Here is an 18,882-nt window from a genome sequence, read left to right on the forward strand (position 1 = left end):
TGCTGTGTGCGAGACCCTAGATGCCCCTTCCCTGGCTTGCTTCGATGGTATGAGACGTGAATTGGCGAGAATAGACTGGCGAGTGATACTTAAAGGATTGATGGTGGATAGGCAATGGCAAACATTTAAAGATCACATGGATGAACTTCAACAATTATACATCCCTGTCTGGTGTAAAAATAAAACGGAGAAGGTGACTCAACCGTGGCTAACAAGGGAAATTAAGGATAGTGTTAAATCCAAGGAAGAGGCATATAAATTGGCCAGAAAAAGCAGCAAACCTGAGGACTGGGAGAAATTTATAATACAGCAGAGGAGAACAAAGGGTTTAATTAGGAGGGGGGAAATAGAGCATGAGAGGAAGCTTGCTGGGAACATAAAAACTGACTGCAAAAGCTTCTATAGATATGTGAAGAGAAAAAGATTAGTGAAAACAAACGTTGGTCTCTTGCATTTAGATTCAGGTGAATTTATAATAGGGAACAAAGAAATGGCAGACCAGTTAACAAATACTTTGATTCTGTCTTCACGAAGGAAGACACAAATAATCTTCCGGAAATACTAGGGGACCGAGGGTCTAGTGAGAAGGAGGAACTGAAGAAAATCCTTCTTAGGCAGGAAATTGTGTTAGGGAAATTGATGGGATTGAAGGCCGATAAATCCCCGGGGCCTGATGGTCTGCATCCCAGAGTATTTAAGGAAGTAGCCCTAGAAATAGTAGATGCATTGTGATCATTTTCCAACAGTCTATCGACTCTGGATCAGTTCCTATGGACTGGAGGGTAGCTAATGTAACATCACTTTTTAAGAAAGGAGGGAGAGGGAAAACGGGTAATTATAGACCAGTTAGCCTGACATCAGTCGTGGGGAAAATGTTGTAATCAATTATTAAGGATGAAATAGCAGCACATTTGGAAAGCAGTGACGGGATCGGTCCAAGTCAGCATGGATTTATGAAAGGGAAATCCTGCTTGACAAATTTTCTAGAATTTTTTGAGGATGGAACTAGTAGAGTGGACAACGGAGAACCAGTGGATGTGGTGTATTTGGACTTTCAAAAGACTTTTGACAAGGTCCCACACAAGAGATTGGTGTGCAAAATTAAAACACATGGTATTGGGGGTAGTGTACTTATGTGGATAGAGAACTGGTTGGCAGACAGGAAGAAGAGAATCAGAATAAAAACGGGTCCTTTTCAGAATGGCAGGCAGTGACTAGTGGAGTGCTGCAGGGCTCAGTGTTGGGACCCCAGCTATTTACAATATACATTAATGATCTGGATGAGGGACTTGAGTGTAATATCTCCAAGTTTGAAGATGACACTAAGCTAGGAGGCGCTGTGAGCTAAAAGGCTGCAGGGTGACTTGGACAGGTTAGGTGAGTGGGCAAACGCATGGCAGATGCAGTATAATGTAGATAAATGTGAGGTTATCCACTTTGGGGGCAGGAACACGAAGGCAGAATATTATCTGAGTGGCGGCAGATTAGGAAAAGCGGAAGTGCAATGAGACCTGTGTGTCATGGTACATCAGTCATTGAAAGTTGGCATGCAGGTACAGCAGGCGGTTAAGAAGGTAAATGGTATGTTGGCCTTCATAGCTAGGAGATTTGAGTATCGGAGCAGGGAGGTCTTACTACAGTTGTACAGGGTCTTAGTGAGGCTCACCTGGAATATTGTGTTCAGGTTTGGTCTCCTAATCTGAGGAAGGACGTTCTTGCTATTGAGGGAGTGCAGTGAAGGTTCACCAGATTGATTCCCAGGATGGCAGGACTGACATGCGGAGAGACTGGATTGACTCAGCCTGCATTCACTGGAGTTTAGAAAGATGAGAGGGGATCTCATAGAAACATATAAAATTCTGACGGGATGGGACAGGTTAGATGCAGGAAGAATGTTCCTGATGTTGGGGAATAAGGATAAGGGGTAAGCCATTTAAGACTGCGATGAGGAGAAACTTCTTCACTCAGAGAGTTGTTAACCTGTGGAATTCCCTGCCGCAGAGAGTTGTTGATGCCAGTTCATTGGATATATTCCAGAGGGAGTTAGATATGGCCCTTACAGCTAAAGGGATCAAGGGATATGGAGAGAAAGCAGGAAAGGGGTACTGAGGGAATGATCAGCCATGATCTTATTGAATGGTAGTGCAGACTCAAAGGGCCGAATGGCCTACTCCTGCACCTATTTTCTATGTTTCTATGTTGTTGAGACATTTTATGTTAGTGCTGAAGCACTTTTCTCATTTTTTGCGGTTTGGAAGAGAATTCAGCTTTTAGTGCTGTCGACTTCCAGTGAGGGCTGAAAACTTCCTTTTGATTTTAATAATTCTGAATGCATTTCCCCTTTAATTGCCCACAATTCCTTTTAAACTCCACAGCCTCGCTACCAGAGGCTGTTAGAAGCTAGAACGCCGCTTCAGGACAGGAACCTCGAGTTCCATGCCTGCACTAACGCCACCAGGAGGGTGTCACACAGTAAGTTAGCGTTGGGTGATAAATCATTAGCCCCCAGTACGATCTTTTCTCAGATAGTGCTGGGTCCATTTTCAGCAGCCGATAACCCGCGTGACACCGGCAACTCGCGTGACGGCCACAAATTTTTCCCCTTATGACTCTTAAATGCAAAGTTTTCTGATAATGAAGATTTTTTTCGTTTCATTTAAAAAGCAGGTATTTACTCACCCAATTTTTTTAGACCCAATTTCAAGAAAATAATAAAAAAAAACAGATCTCATCTCACCCTATCAACATATCCTTCTATTCCTTTCTCCCTCACGGACTTATCCAGCTTCCCCTTAAATGTATCCGTGCTATTCACCTCAACCACTCCATGTGGCCGCGAGTTCCACCTTCTCACCACTCTCTGGGTAAAGACGTTTCTCCTGAATACACCATTGGATTTATTAGTGATTATCTTATACTCATGGCCCCTGGTTTTGGAATGTCTTCGGCAAAGGAAAACAAGTGACAAAATAAACGGTGTTGAAGCATGTTCCTCATGGAATGACAAGTTAAAGGATGTGGGTGTGTTTGATTCCCCACAGAATGAGTTCCTGATTGTCAGGCATCAAGCTGACTCGATATTTTGCCACACAGGAAATTAACTGGTTGCATCTATCTGTGCCGCAAACTACTTTTCACCTGGGTGTGGCGCCCCCCGCTAAATTGCACGGGAGTTTGGCGGTGGCGGTAACCCGTAGCACCCTGCTCCACTACACCGGCAATGACGACGTCATCATGGTTCGCCACGCCCCGTTTTGCCCCGGAACAAAAATTGGGGAGCGCCCCTTGAAGCTGTACCGGCAATGCGAGCAAGAGCTTCAGGGGTCCTGACCCGGGCTGCAGACCTGGTTTAAAGGGAAGGTGGTGACCTGGGCTGCAGGCCACTCGCAGGCCTGGTTTAAAGGGGAGGTCGTGGCCAGGTAACAAAAACTGTGGTGTTTTCCTTCTGCGCCCCGTTGGCGCTTCGATCGCGGGGTCCGTGCCGCGATCGTTCAGCCTGGCTGGCACGCTGCTCGAGAGCCGGGCTGTTGGCACGGCAACCCCGCTCCCCGGTGATCCATGGAGGCCTGGTTCATACCTGCAGAGTTTGCAGCTTGGGCCCTTCCCGTTAATGAAGGGGAGAGCCCCCCCTACACGACCCAGTCCATAGCGCATCGTCCCGCTCCCGACCCGTCCACCCCAGAGAGGAGGTGGAGTGCATTACTTTGCGTTGCACTTCCTTTCGGGGGCAGTAACCCGAATTTAGCGAGCGGGGCAGGACTTCCACATCTGGCGTAGAATGTCCTGCCTCCCGATGTTACCCCCCCCCCCCACTCCCGGCAAACGGGGTGCAACGGAATTTCAAACCCTTAGTTTTTTGTATTATAAGGGATAATCATTGTCATGCATTGAATGACTAATAAAAACCAGTAAAAGCAAAATATGGCAGTGTTGTGCTGTGGATTGGTTACTGGATTAACTCGGCTAAACACACTCCACTGGGTTCCAACTAGATTGGATTAAACCCAGGCCTCAGTGGTGAAAGAGCACTGATCTAATCTGAACCGCTCCCTGTCCGACAAGTCATTCCAATATCATTTAAAGAAATATTAATCTCTGTGTTTTTTCTTTATTCAGACCAAGTATACCAGACAGAAGGCTTGAGGTAAGTCTGGGCCAACAATGTTTTATTGTTTACTACAACAAATTAATGTAATTAATAAATAAAAATGTAGACTTGGACATAATTTCAGATTTTTGTTACTCTGCGTACATTGAACCTCAAGGATATTGTGCCAACAGTACATTTCTTTTTCTTTATTCTCAGGAAGAAGAAGACAGTAAGTAAACAACGATCAGATATGTCTCCTGTCACTGCTGCCTGTATTAGTGCTGAGTTGTGTCTGTTGATTCTTTATAAGCACAAGATTGCAGGATCTGAATTATCGAATGCGTACTGTAACCGGGACCTGTTGCTTTACTAAGATGTGGCGCTATAGCTCTCTGCTCCAAGCTGCAGCACTGTCACCTTCCAGAAAACCTCCTGGGAACAACTTCCTTCCAACTCGCCGGGCGGGAATCCCACGGGATCGGGTGGAACACCTGTTTTACTTCCCGCCCAATGTTACTCTCTTGCGATGCCGGGAATGTGTTTTAAGGAGAAAAGCAATGTTAGACCCATAGTACAGGAAAGATGTGATTGCACTGGAGAGGGTACAGAGGAGATGTACGAGGATATTGCTGGGACTGGCTGATTTTAGCTATAAGGAAAGATTGCATAGGCTGGGGATGTTTTCTTTGGAACACAGGAAGCTGAGGGGAGATCTAATTGAGGTGTATAAAATATGAGGGGCCTGGATAGAGTGGATAGGAAGGACCTATTTCCCTAACCAGGGGGCATAGATTTAAAGAAATTGGTCGAAGGAGAGGGGAGTCGAGGAGAAATTCTTGATTCCTCACCCTCCCCGCGCCAATCCCTTAACGTCCCGCGGGTGAAATTGCCCCGCGGATCGCGAGGCTGGCTGTCATCCGTCCTCGAGGCATTCCTTAAATGGGAGAGCACCAGAACCCCGTGCCAGCCATCTTTTCTGGATTGCCGACTCTCGGGTCAACTCCGGGACCATGGCTGTTAGCGTGAATGTTTTCTCGGAAGAATCACTCAACACTCAGAGCCGGTTCCAACGTCAAAGCGGCCTTTATTTTCGCTAGCGGTGAGGAAGCCTCAGGACTGGATCCAGGCACTTCTCTCCGACGAACAAAGAAACTCATCGGTATTTGTATGTTTTACAATAGTTCTTTACAGTTACTCAGCCCACTTCGGCTGGACACAATCCAATCATAACGATTATAGATTACATATAGGTTTCTTTAACCCAATAGAATTCTCCTGATATCTCAGGGGCTGTATGTTAATTTTTTGTCAGCTCGGGCTGATTAATGACCTCATTATGTGAGGTGGGCCCCCCCCTCATCTCTGTTCCTTGGGCTCTGCTGTGTGAAGTCCTTAGTCAAAGGACATTCCACATCAGGTACTATAATGGTTCATTTATAGTTATCTTGTCTGAAGTGAGTGAGCTAATGCATTCCCGGTAGTGGGCCTCACAGGGTCATTGCTCGGTCAGCCCCAGTTCATTACTTGACTAACTGAGTTCCCATCATGCTTGGGCAGCCATTTTATATGTGGCCACTTTAAACTTATATGAGTTTAGATATATTCAGCAGGTGCCTAATGCCTAGTGTTTTGATATATTCAGCAGGTGCCTAATGCCTACAACAATTCCCTCCTTTCGGTAAAGGGACTAGTCCTAGTCCCCCTTTAACCGACCGTCCTACTTTTATTAGATTTTGTGCACGGCCTGGTACTCCCTGCCTCAACGTCCTGGCCAGTCACGTGGTTTCAGGAGTCCCGGTTGCTTAAATTAAATTGACAAAGGCCAAATCCTCCTGCCCCTTTATTAGACAGGCTTGTTTAGTATTTGGGGACCGGTCATGGGTCCCTCTTCGTTGTGCGTGGTGCCTGCATGCCTGGCAGGCCATTATGCCCCATGTTATCGCTAAGATCAATTGTATCCCGACCAATGTGTGTGAAATTATTCGAATCCAAGGATGGATGTTCACATTTATTCCCCAGTCCCAGACCTTTCTCCACCAATTCTAACTTTGTAAGTCTACATCGATATCTTCTTCCAATACTTTGATTTTAGTTTGCAGTTGGTGGTAGAGCTTTACGGATTGACCCAACCTGAGCCTCAATTCTCGTAATACTTCGGTTCGATGTGGGATAGGGACCTGCTCTGACTCATCATAATCCTGCAAATGATCGTGGAGCTGATCGGTTACATCAATAACTTCGGGCTTCCGGCGCCTAACCTGGGTGATATGCGCTTGCCCGATCGTGACAGATCGTAGCGGCGCAAAGCAAAAGTTCGGCTGCAGTATTGGGCACTGCAGTCATTATACTGGTATGAACGCTCTGTGGTAGAGACGCAGTATCTTCCCTTCCCTCTGTAGCCTGCCCTCGCGAAGTGCCTGTGTGCTGTATTTCTAGTACACATCCGTCGGTTCGGTTAAACCCGCACTCGTCTAGCTCACCTCGGCCCACCGGGTGAGGACATACCGTGATCTGCCCCCTTTGCTTGCATTCTGTTAGGGGAATTCCGGTAAGTATGTTGTTTCGACGAACGGCAGAGGTGGTGGTCAGATAGTAACGTATGGAGACATTTTCCCGTATTACTCCGATATTCTCTAGTTGATACAGGGGGAACAGCCCTGAGTCTGGCGTGGCTATAGGGATCATCAGGACTATCCCTATCCCAGTATTCCTACCCATCTGGCAATCTGGAATTGCTGGGTGTACTCAGTCCCTTCAGAGTACAATTATCCAGTGTCCCCCTCTGGTTAGCCAACTGAGCTAAATGTGAACTGTTTATCCAGTCGGGTACTTCCCCGCGTTGGATCTGATCGAGATTGTGGTGGATCTGTCCCACCATCCACAGACCATAAGCGTGACAGAGTTGCCCCCGTCTTTGCTTTCCTGTATCTTCTTTTTCTCTATCAATGAGGTGATTGATGGTTTTGACGTGAGCTTCCAGGACTGAGATGCCATCCAACTGGATTTCGGCACCCTCCTTTCCTAGGTTGGCTTGGTCTTCCTGGTTTTGCTCCACTCTCTCTAATAACCCCTTCATCACCCCTCTAAGCTGTTCCACCCTCTCATTTAACTCTTGTATGTCTATCTAGTTTACTATGGAGGTCCCTGTATTGAAACCGGTAGCAACATCATTAACTATTCCCCTCTTTATCCTGGGGGCTGACCCCAGTCCTCAGAACCTACTGGCACCCATTGCATCGGCAGCCTGCTGCATTACAACTTTACTTAATGCATTGTACATTTTCCTTGACTGTTCTGTACAGTATTCCGGCATCTGGATGCCTGAAATATTGATCAGGACAGGCACAATTTCATGTTTAACATTATCATACAATAATTCCCCTTCGTTGTACATTACAATCCCATTTTCTGGTCCCTTAGTAGTTATGGGACAAGGCAGTTCCTCGGGCAATGTAGTGGTTCTTATGGGGCGCGGTGTCGGAGGGGGTGAGAAGCACACATACAGTGATATTGCAGCCGCCCCCACCTCCTCGTAGTACCCACACAGCCCCACTCCCTTTTTGCGGATGACTGATTGCTAGGACTGTCCCGGAGGCGCGCAAATTATGCCGAAAGTACATTCATCGGGCCCTTTGACATCCCTCCGTTTAATGCAGCTGCTCCTTATACCCGTGGAGCACTGTACACATACTCGGTTCTTATTAGGATTCACTTGTAACCATGCATTAAAATAAGTCCTGTCCTTGCTCCAGTTCTTGGCTGCTGGGATGCACATTCCATCCGTTAAATTAAACAAGACTCCATAGTTCATGTAGTTGTTTATTTCCTGAGTGCGCTGCAATCCTTTGGTATCATCCAGTGTTTGTGTGGGTCTTGAGGTTCCCATTATCATGAGTCCCCAGAGTGGAAGTCACCACTGCGGTCCCATCTTGGTGAGTGTTTTATCTGAAAATTTTAAACAGAAAGCCTGGTCGTCACCAGGTGTTAGGTTCTGGTCTACTTGTGTCGCTGTCACTGTGGAATCGGAGGTAAGGATTAGTTTAACCATATTCTTTATAGTCGTACCATCTCTTATCACTTCATGTCCCTGTCTGGGCTGCCGTCGGTTTTGTATTTGAGCCTGCTGTGCTCGACCTGCACGATGACCCATCGAAATATTATCCAAACTCCAATCAACACCAATGCTACCATTATTCCTCCAAACATCGCTGTCTGCTTTACCGTTAGGTTGGGTTTGTGGACTACACCTACCCACCGTGGGGTACATTGGCTCTATTGCCAGAGGTGATGGTGCTATGGCTGCGCACTGCACTATCCGTCTAGTCCCGTTTTTTTAAAACATCTCTTCCAGCCTGCTTATCTTAGCTTTTAACTCTTGACCAGCTAGTTCCGTTTTATTTTTATTCTGAATATCCCACCATTTCCTCTGTCTGTCAGGTGAGTCTTCTTTATTTTATTAAGAAATCCAAATTAATAATGTCCAGTATAAAACAGCTGTCAATGGAAAGGGTTAACTCCTTTACAGGTTTGTAAGAAAGCCTGATGTCATTACGTGACTTCACGTAATCATCCGAAAAATTCTTTTTTTTTAAGTCTTTGTGCCTTCAAAACTTGCTTCGAAATTAGGAATCCGTTAAAACAGCAGAAATCATTAGTAAAGCCATCATAATAAAAGTCTTCTCATCAGTGAAGACAGCATTTTAGATTAAACTCCAATTTTTTCTTAACTTCTAATTCAAGTACTTGCCAAAGAATTTTTTTTTTGATTGATTTAAAACGAGACCACACATTTTTAATAGCTATTTTGTTTACTGAAATCCAATTTTCACACACGCTGTGTACATTCTAACATTTCGTTTTATTTTACGGCCCTGTTCACTGGGCAAATCTTGTGTTTTATTTCTCTCTCGGCACAAAATCTAAACATCCGTGCCAGTTCCATTTTCTATAAGAATTTAAAAATTCAGTAAGATTCTCTAATTCCCATTTTTTTTTTTTCTGTGCTGAGTTCGCATAGCTTAGATCTTTTCTCCTCGTTATTTTCAAAACTCTCCTGCTTGTTTAGACTGTTCGGGACTTTTCTTGATAAACAACGTCCATTTTGGAAGTCTTTTCAAACTGCAATGAAATTTTCACTGTAGAGTGTCTTTTACCTCTTCCAATTTTTTTTTTCCTTTTCCTAATTAAACCAATATCTTTTTCACAGCAACCATCAACTAGTATTTAGTAAGTTATGTCTTTTTCCATCACAAACACATTTTTTTTCAGCACTTATTTAGTATGTTACATCTTTTTTTTCAGATCTCCTTTCTTCAAATTAGGTTTTGTATTTTACACGGAGGGCTCGTGACTCCATAAATTTGTTAATTTAAATAATTTGTTTACTTTCAAAGTGGCGTCTTTATTTTTTTCTTTTCTCCATAACTAGAATGGAGTCCAGCAATTAGGCTTTGAGGGCTGCTTTTCATTATCTCAAAATGCTCCAGTTTCAAAGTCGTTAAAATGTCTCTTCTAAACTGCTAAAGCTTGCTGTTTTTAACATTTTTCAAAAGTCCCTTTTACACCTTCGTAGATAGCTCGCCACTCGCCCAGGAGTTTGACCTGATCCCTGAAGGTATTTCTAGATTGTTTTCAAACCTTTTAGTTTTATATCTCCTTTTTTCTTTAGGAGATCAGATTTAATTTAATAATTTTTTTTTTGAATCCACCTCAGTATTTTGCTGTGCCTTCTCTGAATATCTCAAAATCCCAATTCAAACTTTGTAATTTCAATCTTTATTTAAAACTTTTTTTTTGAGCTAGAAGCTTTTTTTAAAAGGCATTCTTTATATCATTCCGAGACTAAATTTATGTCTTTCAACCCAATGTAATCAATCATTGCATGTTTTCTTTCGACAAGTAAGTGAGCGTGTCAAATAAAATTTTTTTTTTTTCAACCACCGGAACCATGTATTTTTTATCTTTTACTCAACAAACCTATCCTTTGTGCATTTCCTAGCTCCGTAACTTATCATCCGAATAAATTCACACCTGCGTTTCTTACTTAAAATGTCTTAAAACTTCCCACATACAGGACAACACTACAAAGGGTTAAAAAAAAACTTTCACTCTATTTGGAAAAGTGGGTGGAGCTAAAATAAACAGACAGTTGCATTTCTCTTCCAACCAGGCTTTCGGAAACATGAAAACTTAAAAAAATTCATTCCGCAGTCAAAAAATCACACAAGGACTCTCAACAACAGACATTCACAAAAGTCTCTCTTCATTCAACAAAGCTTATTAATTTTTTTTTTTGGCCGGCTCTATTCTTGGATCCATACTTCACTTAAGATAATCACTATCAGGTTTTTTTTAAATTTCTTACATATTGATTTACTTCCTCTGTTAGTTTTACGTGGGCTCGCAGAATCAAGACCACAGCCTTTTCATTTTTATCTTTCTTTTCCTTCTCTCACCATTCCCGCTGATTTGCTGGCAGGTCCTGGGGATCCCATCCTGACTTAATCATCTTCTCGATTAGTTTCTTTTGTTTTTCCGCCAGGTGTCAGGTAAGGGACCCTTCTGGTCCCCACTCAAGGTTATTTGTTTTATTGCCCATTCCTGGGTAGGACTAGAATCGTTAGGAATCTACTCTCAGAGATCCACTTTCTACCTAGCGTAACTTGTCGTAGACCGTCTCCTGGCTACTGTCAGGTCACAAGTTCTGCTATTACACAAACTTATACAATTCTTAAAATGCGTTTAAGCAATTCCCGCAGTGCTCTACGTATCCTTAACGACTACCTACCACCGCTCTGCCCGTTGGTCCGACCCTGTTCACAGGTTTGGATTCCGTTAGCCGCTGTACACCGCTTGGTTCTACCCCGGGGTATATTTCAAATGACACTACTGGGTCCGGAAGATGTCTTTCGGTATCACGATCCCACGGTCCAAGTGTGTTCCCGGCACCTACTTAGTTCCTGGCCACGTGGGACTAAAGTCCTCTTAATTCAGGCTCAGGCTAGGTGCTTGAGATATTGGACCGTCTCCTCGTGTCGATCAACCAGCATCCACCTTCCGCACCCGTTATAAAATTTTGTTTACTCACCCGGTTTCTCCAAGAGCATTCAGCGACCTCGAAATCCTGTTCGTGACGCCACTGTTAGCGTGAATGTTTTCTCGGAAGAATCACTCAACACTCAGAGTCAGTTCCAACGCCAAAGCGGCCTTTATTTTCGCTAGCGGGGAGGAAGCCTCAGGACTGGATCCAGGCACTTCTCTCCAACGAACAAAGAAACTCAGCGATATTTATATGTTTTACAATAGTTCTTTACAGTTACTCAGCCCACTTCGGCTGGACACAATCCGATCATAATGATTATAGATTACATATAGGTTTCTTTAACCCAATAGAATTCTCCTGATATCTCAGGGGCTGTATGTTCGTTTTTAGTCAGCTCGGGCTGATTAATTACCTCGTTATGTGAGGTGCCCCCCCCCCCTTATCTCTGTTCCTTGGGCTCTGCTGTGTGAAGTCCTTCGTCAAAGGACATTCCACATCAGGTACTATAATGGTTTGTTTATAGTTATCTTGTCTGAAGTGAGTGAGCTAAGGCATTCCCGGTAGTGGGCCTCACAGGGTCATTGCTCGGTCAGCCCCAGTTCATTACTTGACTAACTGAGTACCCATCAAGCTTGGGCATTCATTTTATATGTGGCCTTTAAACTTATATGAGTTTAGATATATTCAGCAGGTGCCGAATGCCTACAATAGTGGCCCTAGTATGGTCCAGGCCATCACTGTGCAGTGCGGCACTCTGTTTGGGTTTCCAGGCCCTTTCCCACACTGCCCTGGAGGCCCAGTTGTAGGGTGTCTGTTTTTCACTCTGCTCTGATTCTCAGACCGCGGAACTTATAGTGGGAAAGTATAACACGTGGCACAACATTCAGGCTTAACCCAGTGTCAGTTTTATTATGCAACAAAAACCGACTAAAACTACAGGACTAGACTGCTGAGAGAAATTGACTTTAGACATACAATCACCAGCCCTGGCTGTGGCCACTGTAGGTTCGTGGTCATTGGTTCCGTGACCTGCTGGTTTTTCTTCTGGCCATTCTCTGCAACTTCTATTCTTTGCCTTCCATGCCTGCTGCTGTTCCTTCCTGTGTTTCCTGCCTGTGTGTCTCTGTGTCCATATATTTATATCCAAAGTATGAATAAATTTCCCGCTGGGCCGAGATCCGATTTATCGATGTGGTGATTTGTTTAACTGGCTATGGTGATGAGTTTGATTAGCTACGAATTTGCACACGGAGTCGACAGTGCAAAAGATAACTCCTTATCCTTAATGCCCTGTTATCCAAAATTGTGCATTTCGTAGAGTCCTTTGTAGTCCTGGTCGTCTTGCAGACTTGTAGTCTCTGGGGTATCAATGCCTTTGTCTGTATGCATAACCAAGTGTTGTCCTTGATCAACATAGATTGCTTTTAATGGGTGATGAGTCACCAGTTGCCTCAGGCTGGCACCTGTTCCCCTCCCAGGAAGTCCCACAGTTTGTTTTACTTTAAAACAGTTTGTTTGTGGCCTCTTCCTGTGCTTTCTTTCAAGAAAAATAGGTGCATCTTACACAGTGGAGGCCATGAAAGGCCTTGCAGAGTGTGCAGTGGCCCTCCCCATTAAGCGAAGGGCAGAGGTGGTGAAGTGGGTCAGCACTACACAGAGCCCCAGTAACACCCCGCGAACTGCCCTTGAAGGAAGTGGGTGGGAAGCCCAATTCAGCGGCAGGGGTGGGACTTTTGTGGCGGGCGCGGCAACGGCTGGCCCTAGCTGGTTACCATCCCCAATCAGGGCGCGGGGCTATTTTGCCCCCAAAGATCCTTATCGTAATTAAAACTCTGGTTAGACCACATCTGGAGTATTGCATTCAGCTCTGGGCATTGCCCCTCAGGAAGGATTGGGCCTTGGAGTGGGCACAGCGCAGATTCCCCAGAACATTACCGGGTAAAGGGGTTAAATTATGAGGACAGTTTGCATCCACTTGGCTTGTATTCCCGTGAGTGTAGAAGATGGAGGGGAGATCTGATTGAAGTCTTTAAGATGATTAAAGGAATTGACAGGATAGATAGAGAAAGACTGTTTCGTCTGGTGGGGCATTCCAGAACAAGGTGGCACAACATTAAAATTACAGCTCGGCCGTTCAGGAATGATGTCAGGAAGCACTTCTTCACACAAAGGGCAGTGGAAATCTGGAACGCTCTTCCCCAAAAAGCTGTTGAGTCCGGGGGTCAATTGAATATTTAAAGACTAAGATTGATACATTTTTGCTTGGCAATGGTATTAAGGGTAACGGGACCAAGGCGAGTAAATGGAGTTACGATTCAGATCAACCATGATCTGATAGAATGGCAGAACAGGCTCGAGGGGCTGAATGGCCTCCTCCTGTTCCGAAGGTCCTGTTGATTTTATTGAGTTATTGATTTTTCTTTAACATAAATTGATGCTACTTTTATCAGATGATAATTTAACAGTTGGTGATTAAAACACTGGCCTTGAATCTACACCATTGTGGCACCAATCTTCGACAAAGAAAAATACTTTAACTAAAAGATTGAAAGCCTAATCTTCAGCCAGGGTACTTGACTATCTTTTTGAGAGCACTCTGATCCGAGGCACATAGATTGGGATACATGAGCTATTATTTAGGCTGTTAAATGTCAACTGTAATCCTCTGGCTGTTGCATAGCCCCTTCCAATAGGCCACAGTGTAAGTCACAGAATTTTAAACAGCTATACATATGCTGCGCTTTTCTGGAAACCTTACTTGTACCAAGGTACTCGTGCCAGAAATACAGTCAGCACCTTCCAATAATAAATGTATATTTTCTGACCAAGACCGTTCCCATGTGAACATTAACCCCATCATCATAGGCAGTCCCTCGGAATCGAGGAAGACTTGCTTCTACTGTTACCATGAGTTCTTAGTTGGCTGAACAGTCCAATACGATAGCCACAGACTCTGTCACAGGTGGGACAGAGAGCCGTTGAGGGAAGAGGTGGGCGGGACTGGTTTGCCGCACGTTCTTTCCGCTGCCTGCGCTTGGTTTCTGCGTGCTCTCGGCGACGAGACTCGTAACACACTTGTATTAAATCCCTCTGTGCACTTTATTAACACAGGATTTACCCGTCTAGTGTTAAGTGTTCGTGCAGACATAGCTTTGGTTGGACAATGTACCCTATAATTTAACCCGCCCTTACTTCCAGTGAAGATGTTTGGACATTGACGAAAATAACATTTGAGGAAAGGAAGTAATTGGAAGTGTCTGATTGGAAGTGTGAGTGCTACGTTCCATGTGTGGAGTCTACTTGTAGAGACTGAAGCTGTTTTATCCAATTCTCCTTCAGGTTTTCCTCAGAGGGCGTTTCCTCGACCGGTTGACGCTTCTTTGAATGCCAACACTTTCCCGTACAGAACTCCCCGACCGGGGCCAAAGCCCAACTTCTCCGGAGGCAACCAGCTGCCACTTTCCAATCCAGAAAGGTATTTCTCCCGGCGCAGTTACTACAAGTGACCAGTGTCCATGCCCAATATTGTGTGAAATAGATTATTGATACATACGTGATTGGCTGGGCTGTCCTAAAAAAGGAACCTACAAGAGCTCTGGGTAGGGTCGCCAACTCTGATTGGACATATTCCTGGAGGTTTCATCACATGACCTGCCTCCGACTGTCCTGCCCAATCAAACAGCCTGTTCCCCCATCTTCAGTCATTTTATAATTCATCATCCAAAGTGCTGAAAGAAAATGACAAAAACACACAATTATTTTCTAACGCCCTCTAAGAATGTTCTCCCAGGTTGGGTTGCTTGCAGCAGTGTCCAGGACATTAGCCCTTTAATTCCTGGAGACTTCAGGACAATCCTGGAGGTTTGGTGACCCGAGCCGACCTGGGGAAACAGGAAGTGTGGCTTCTGTTACTGTACAGACTTGCATCGTGTCTCCTGCAGTCATTAACAGAATCCAGACTGCCACAGTCGAATTTTCATCACAGAAAGACGCAAGGAAGGTTTGTCAGAGAAAGCCTAGAATAAGACCAACAATGGAATCACACGAAGCTACAATACTGTCAGACATACCACAGGCCCACGTAGCTGAGAGTAGGTCACTGTCAGGAAGTTGTGAAAGATTTGTTGCAAAATACCCAGCAATAATTTTAAATGAGAAGTTGTTGGACGTATCAGAGGGAGAAATTTCCCTCCCACTCCATACAGAAACCCAATAGGAACAGCAAGTTCTCATTTCAATTTTATTGAGTGTTTTACAAAATGGTCTAGATTCTTAGTAACCTTCCTTCCATCATCATCATCATAGGCAGTCTCTCGGAATCGAGGAAGACTTGCTTCCACTCTTAGCCTGAGTTCTTAGGTGTCTGTACAGTCTAATACGAGAGCCACAGTCCCTGTCACAGGTGGGACAGGCAGTGGTTGAGGGAAGGGGTGGGTGGGACAGGTTTGCCGCATGCTCCTTCTGCTGCCTGCGCTTGTTTTCTGCATACTCTCAGCGATGAGACTCGAGGTGCTCAGCGCCCTCCCGGATGCGCTTCCTCCACTTAGGGCGATCCTTGGCCAGGGACTCCCAGGTGTCAGTGGGGATGTTGCACTTTATCAGTGAGGCCTTGAGGGTGTCCTTGTAATGTTTCCTCTGCCCACCTTTGGCTCGCTTGCCGTGAAGGAGTTCCAAGTAGAAGCAAGCGCTTACTCGGAAATCCTTCACGGAAAACGACCTTCCTTCCACAGGATTGGTGAGTATCCGCATCTTTAATGTGTGCCCAGAGCACGACTTCCTCACCTGAAGCGTGCTTCCAGCTTCTGGTCTTTTTGGTGGACACCATGGCCCCAAAACCATCATGGTGTTTGAGGGTGGAGTTTAGGCAAGAGGGCAGGTCCACGGTGGTTGTGGGGAGGGGGCACAATCTAAGGTGGGCCCTGTATCTGTCAGGTTTATCGTCCTATGTACTAATTGATCCAATTTCTGGATGGGGTGGGGGTCAGGGGGAGTCAATCTTCCCTCTACCTTCCCGAAGGTCAAAGCACTGCTCAGGGTGTGACTCTGGGGTGCATTCCCAGGCTACCCCAGGAGTTCTGTCCAATTGGCCCAGCGGGATCTACACCAACTGGGAGGTTCTATCCTGGGCCTTACTAAGGCCTCCAAAAGGTTTGGCAACAAAGGTAATCAGTCCCAGAGGGCATCAATTACCTTCAAATGAAAGGAAACGTTTCCCTTTGTAGACTCTTCAAAAAGTAATTGACATATTTTTCTTTGGCCCAAGATGCCTTTGATCTTCCAGTTGGTTCAGGCCGCCTGACCCGACTATGGAAATATCCCCCCTACTCCACCATATGGGACACAGTCTATATCTCCAGCTGCAGGTTGGCAGGAGTCCGGCCCACTTCCTCTGGTAGAGTGGGACTGCTGGCATTTTGGGCCCCGTAGACGTATTTACGCGACGTTACCTTGCAACCTTGCTCAGGACGAATAACTTGTCTACTGAGGACAATGGGAAGAGCGTTTAAAGGGTGCTCCTGCTCCTCCTGGTTCCACATCAAATGTTCTATTTTCAATGCGTTCACGTTTTAGCTTTGCCACATTGGCCGCTGAAGATTCCAGAGCGGAGCAAGCCCAAGGCCCACTCCCTTCATTGGTCCAGTTAGCAGAGAGACCCGAAGACAGGTGTTAGACCCCTCAACCCCCCTGAACTGATGGGCCTTCCAAGCACACTGACCATGAAGGCGGAGAAAATGGAGGAATCCAGCTTGAGCATGACTGGGACGATGTTGCAGGGCATTGCGCCAATGTCTTGTTGCATGGATAGAGTGGCCAACCCCATGGAACATCAGAGACACGAGTCCATGCCTGACCACGGCCGGGCACACTCTGGATGCCAACATTTCTGCTGCTTTAAGTAGGATATCAGATACCTGAGAACATAAGAACATGAGAAATAGGAGCAGGAGTCAGCCACCTGGCCCCTCAAGCCTGCTCTGTCATTTAATAAGATCATGGTTGATCTGATCATGGACTCAGCTCCACTTCCCTGCCCGTTCCCCATAACCCTTTACTCCCTTATTGATCAGAAATGCACATCAGCTGAATGTTGATAGAATGGAGCCCCTTGCGGTTGCCGAATACTCCTGGATTGATCGGGCTGGGGGGGTGAGGGGGGGTGGGGTGCGCGGATCGCCGTGTGTGTGTGTGCAGACGATGACGTCCTGCTCCTGTGGGAAGCCAGCCAGAGACGCAAACTCGAGCGCCCGCTCATTCTGACTGGCGTCATCACAGGCGAAGTTTATATCATTGCTGGCACGGCAAAAAATGCATCCTGCAATTTTTTGGGGGGTACGCGCGGCCCATTCAAAAATCTGCGCATGCGCAGTTATCGCATTTAAAAGCCGCTGAGCCGGCAGTGTGGGAGTTCCAGACAGCTGCACAATCACACGGCCACACAGCGTAACATCATCATAGGCAGTCCCTCGGAATCGAGGAAGACTTGCTTCCACTCTAAATATGAGTCCTTAGGTGGCTGAACAGTCCAATACGAGAATCACAGTCCCTGTTACAGGTGGGACAGATGGTCATTGAGGGAAAGGGTGGGTGGGATTGGTTTGCCGCACTTTTAACAAAAACAATGCTGGCAAGCAACCCTTCAGTGACCTGACTTGTGCCTTTACGGGCGGCCGACGGGGCGATCCTGGATATCTCTCCAGTCGCACCCTGCAAGGATCCGGTGGCAGAAACGTTGAGGGCGGTGGTCACTTTCACAGCTGCTGGTAAATGCGTGGCCTCCGGGTCCAGCAGGAGGCAGGTCTTCCTGTAGGCACTGCCCAACACCTGACATGACAATCTCAGCCTTCGAGAGCACTGCCCTTCTCAGAGCTCAAGGAAGCTGAGGGGTATAATTACCCTGCGCCCCCCGATTGGGGCGCACAATTTGAGTTGAATGAATATTTAGCGTCCGGCCAGATGGGCCACTAAATGTTGCTGAATTGGGGTCTCCATCTGAAAATGATGCGGGCGGTATCGGAGTCGTGAATCGCCTTCGCGGACAGTAGCACAGCCTTAGCGAGGCGCGGGATTCAGCGCCACGCTGACACATCACAACATCCCTCCGTTTCTTTTAAAGGGGCAGACCACTGCGAACTCTGCAGCCCCTTTCCCGGCACCCACAGGGCCACCAGGGAGGGTTTCAACCACGCCAGCAGCCTGGCACCCAAGAGGGGGCTGCATGTTACTGGCCTGGCCCAACCAGCAGCCGCCATTGTCGGGCCGACTGCCGAGTCGGCCGACAAAAAAAGATGCGGGCCTCGGCGCAAGGCGGCCGGGGAGCCACAATAGCTCCCCGATCCGTGAAGCTGTCGTTGGCACCGCCCCACGCCAAACCCGCATCCTGCGGGGCAATTTCCCCACGGCATCCCGGGGACAATTCTGGGTGGGTCGCTTCCGTCACCTGCCCCCGGGCAGTAAATCATTAGTGCCCTGTTAGCACCTCCCGGAACAGAGTTGTAACAAGGGGCAATTTCAGCCCACTGAGCCTCTGCCTATACATCCTGTTACATGGGTAATACCCCGACCTGCTCGGCAAGTAAAAGAGCTGCTGCGGTGGGCCTTGGGACATTGTGGCCCCCCCCGACCTGCGAGAGAACAGCTCCGCGTACCACTTCAACCTCCAGCACGAGCTGCTTCAAGTGTGCGACGATCTTGCGATAGGCCACTGGGTGACGTCATCAAAACCCTGATCACTGTTTTTGGAGCGTGAGCA

General features: G+C 46.4%; 1 protein-coding gene across 1 annotated transcript in view; it reads left to right on the top strand.

Annotated features, from left to right (window-relative positions):
• Window positions 1–18,882, top strand: part of lcp2a (lymphocyte cytosolic protein 2a) — a 534,123-nt gene that overhangs the window by 487,527 nt on the left and 27,714 nt on the right. The window contains exons 14-16 of the mRNA XM_070877846.1: window positions 4,117–4,144; window positions 4,307–4,319; window positions 14,472–14,607. Coding sequence (XP_070733947.1) covers window positions 4,117–4,144; window positions 4,307–4,319; window positions 14,472–14,607 — 177 coding nt within the window. The remainder of the gene's footprint in view (window positions 1–4,116; window positions 4,145–4,306; window positions 4,320–14,471; window positions 14,608–18,882) is intronic.

Source organism: Pristiophorus japonicus, chromosome 4, assembly GCF_044704955.1.
Source record: "Pristiophorus japonicus isolate sPriJap1 chromosome 4, sPriJap1.hap1, whole genome shotgun sequence".
Classification (NCBI taxonomy): domain Eukaryota; kingdom Metazoa; phylum Chordata; class Chondrichthyes; family Pristiophoridae; genus Pristiophorus; species Pristiophorus japonicus.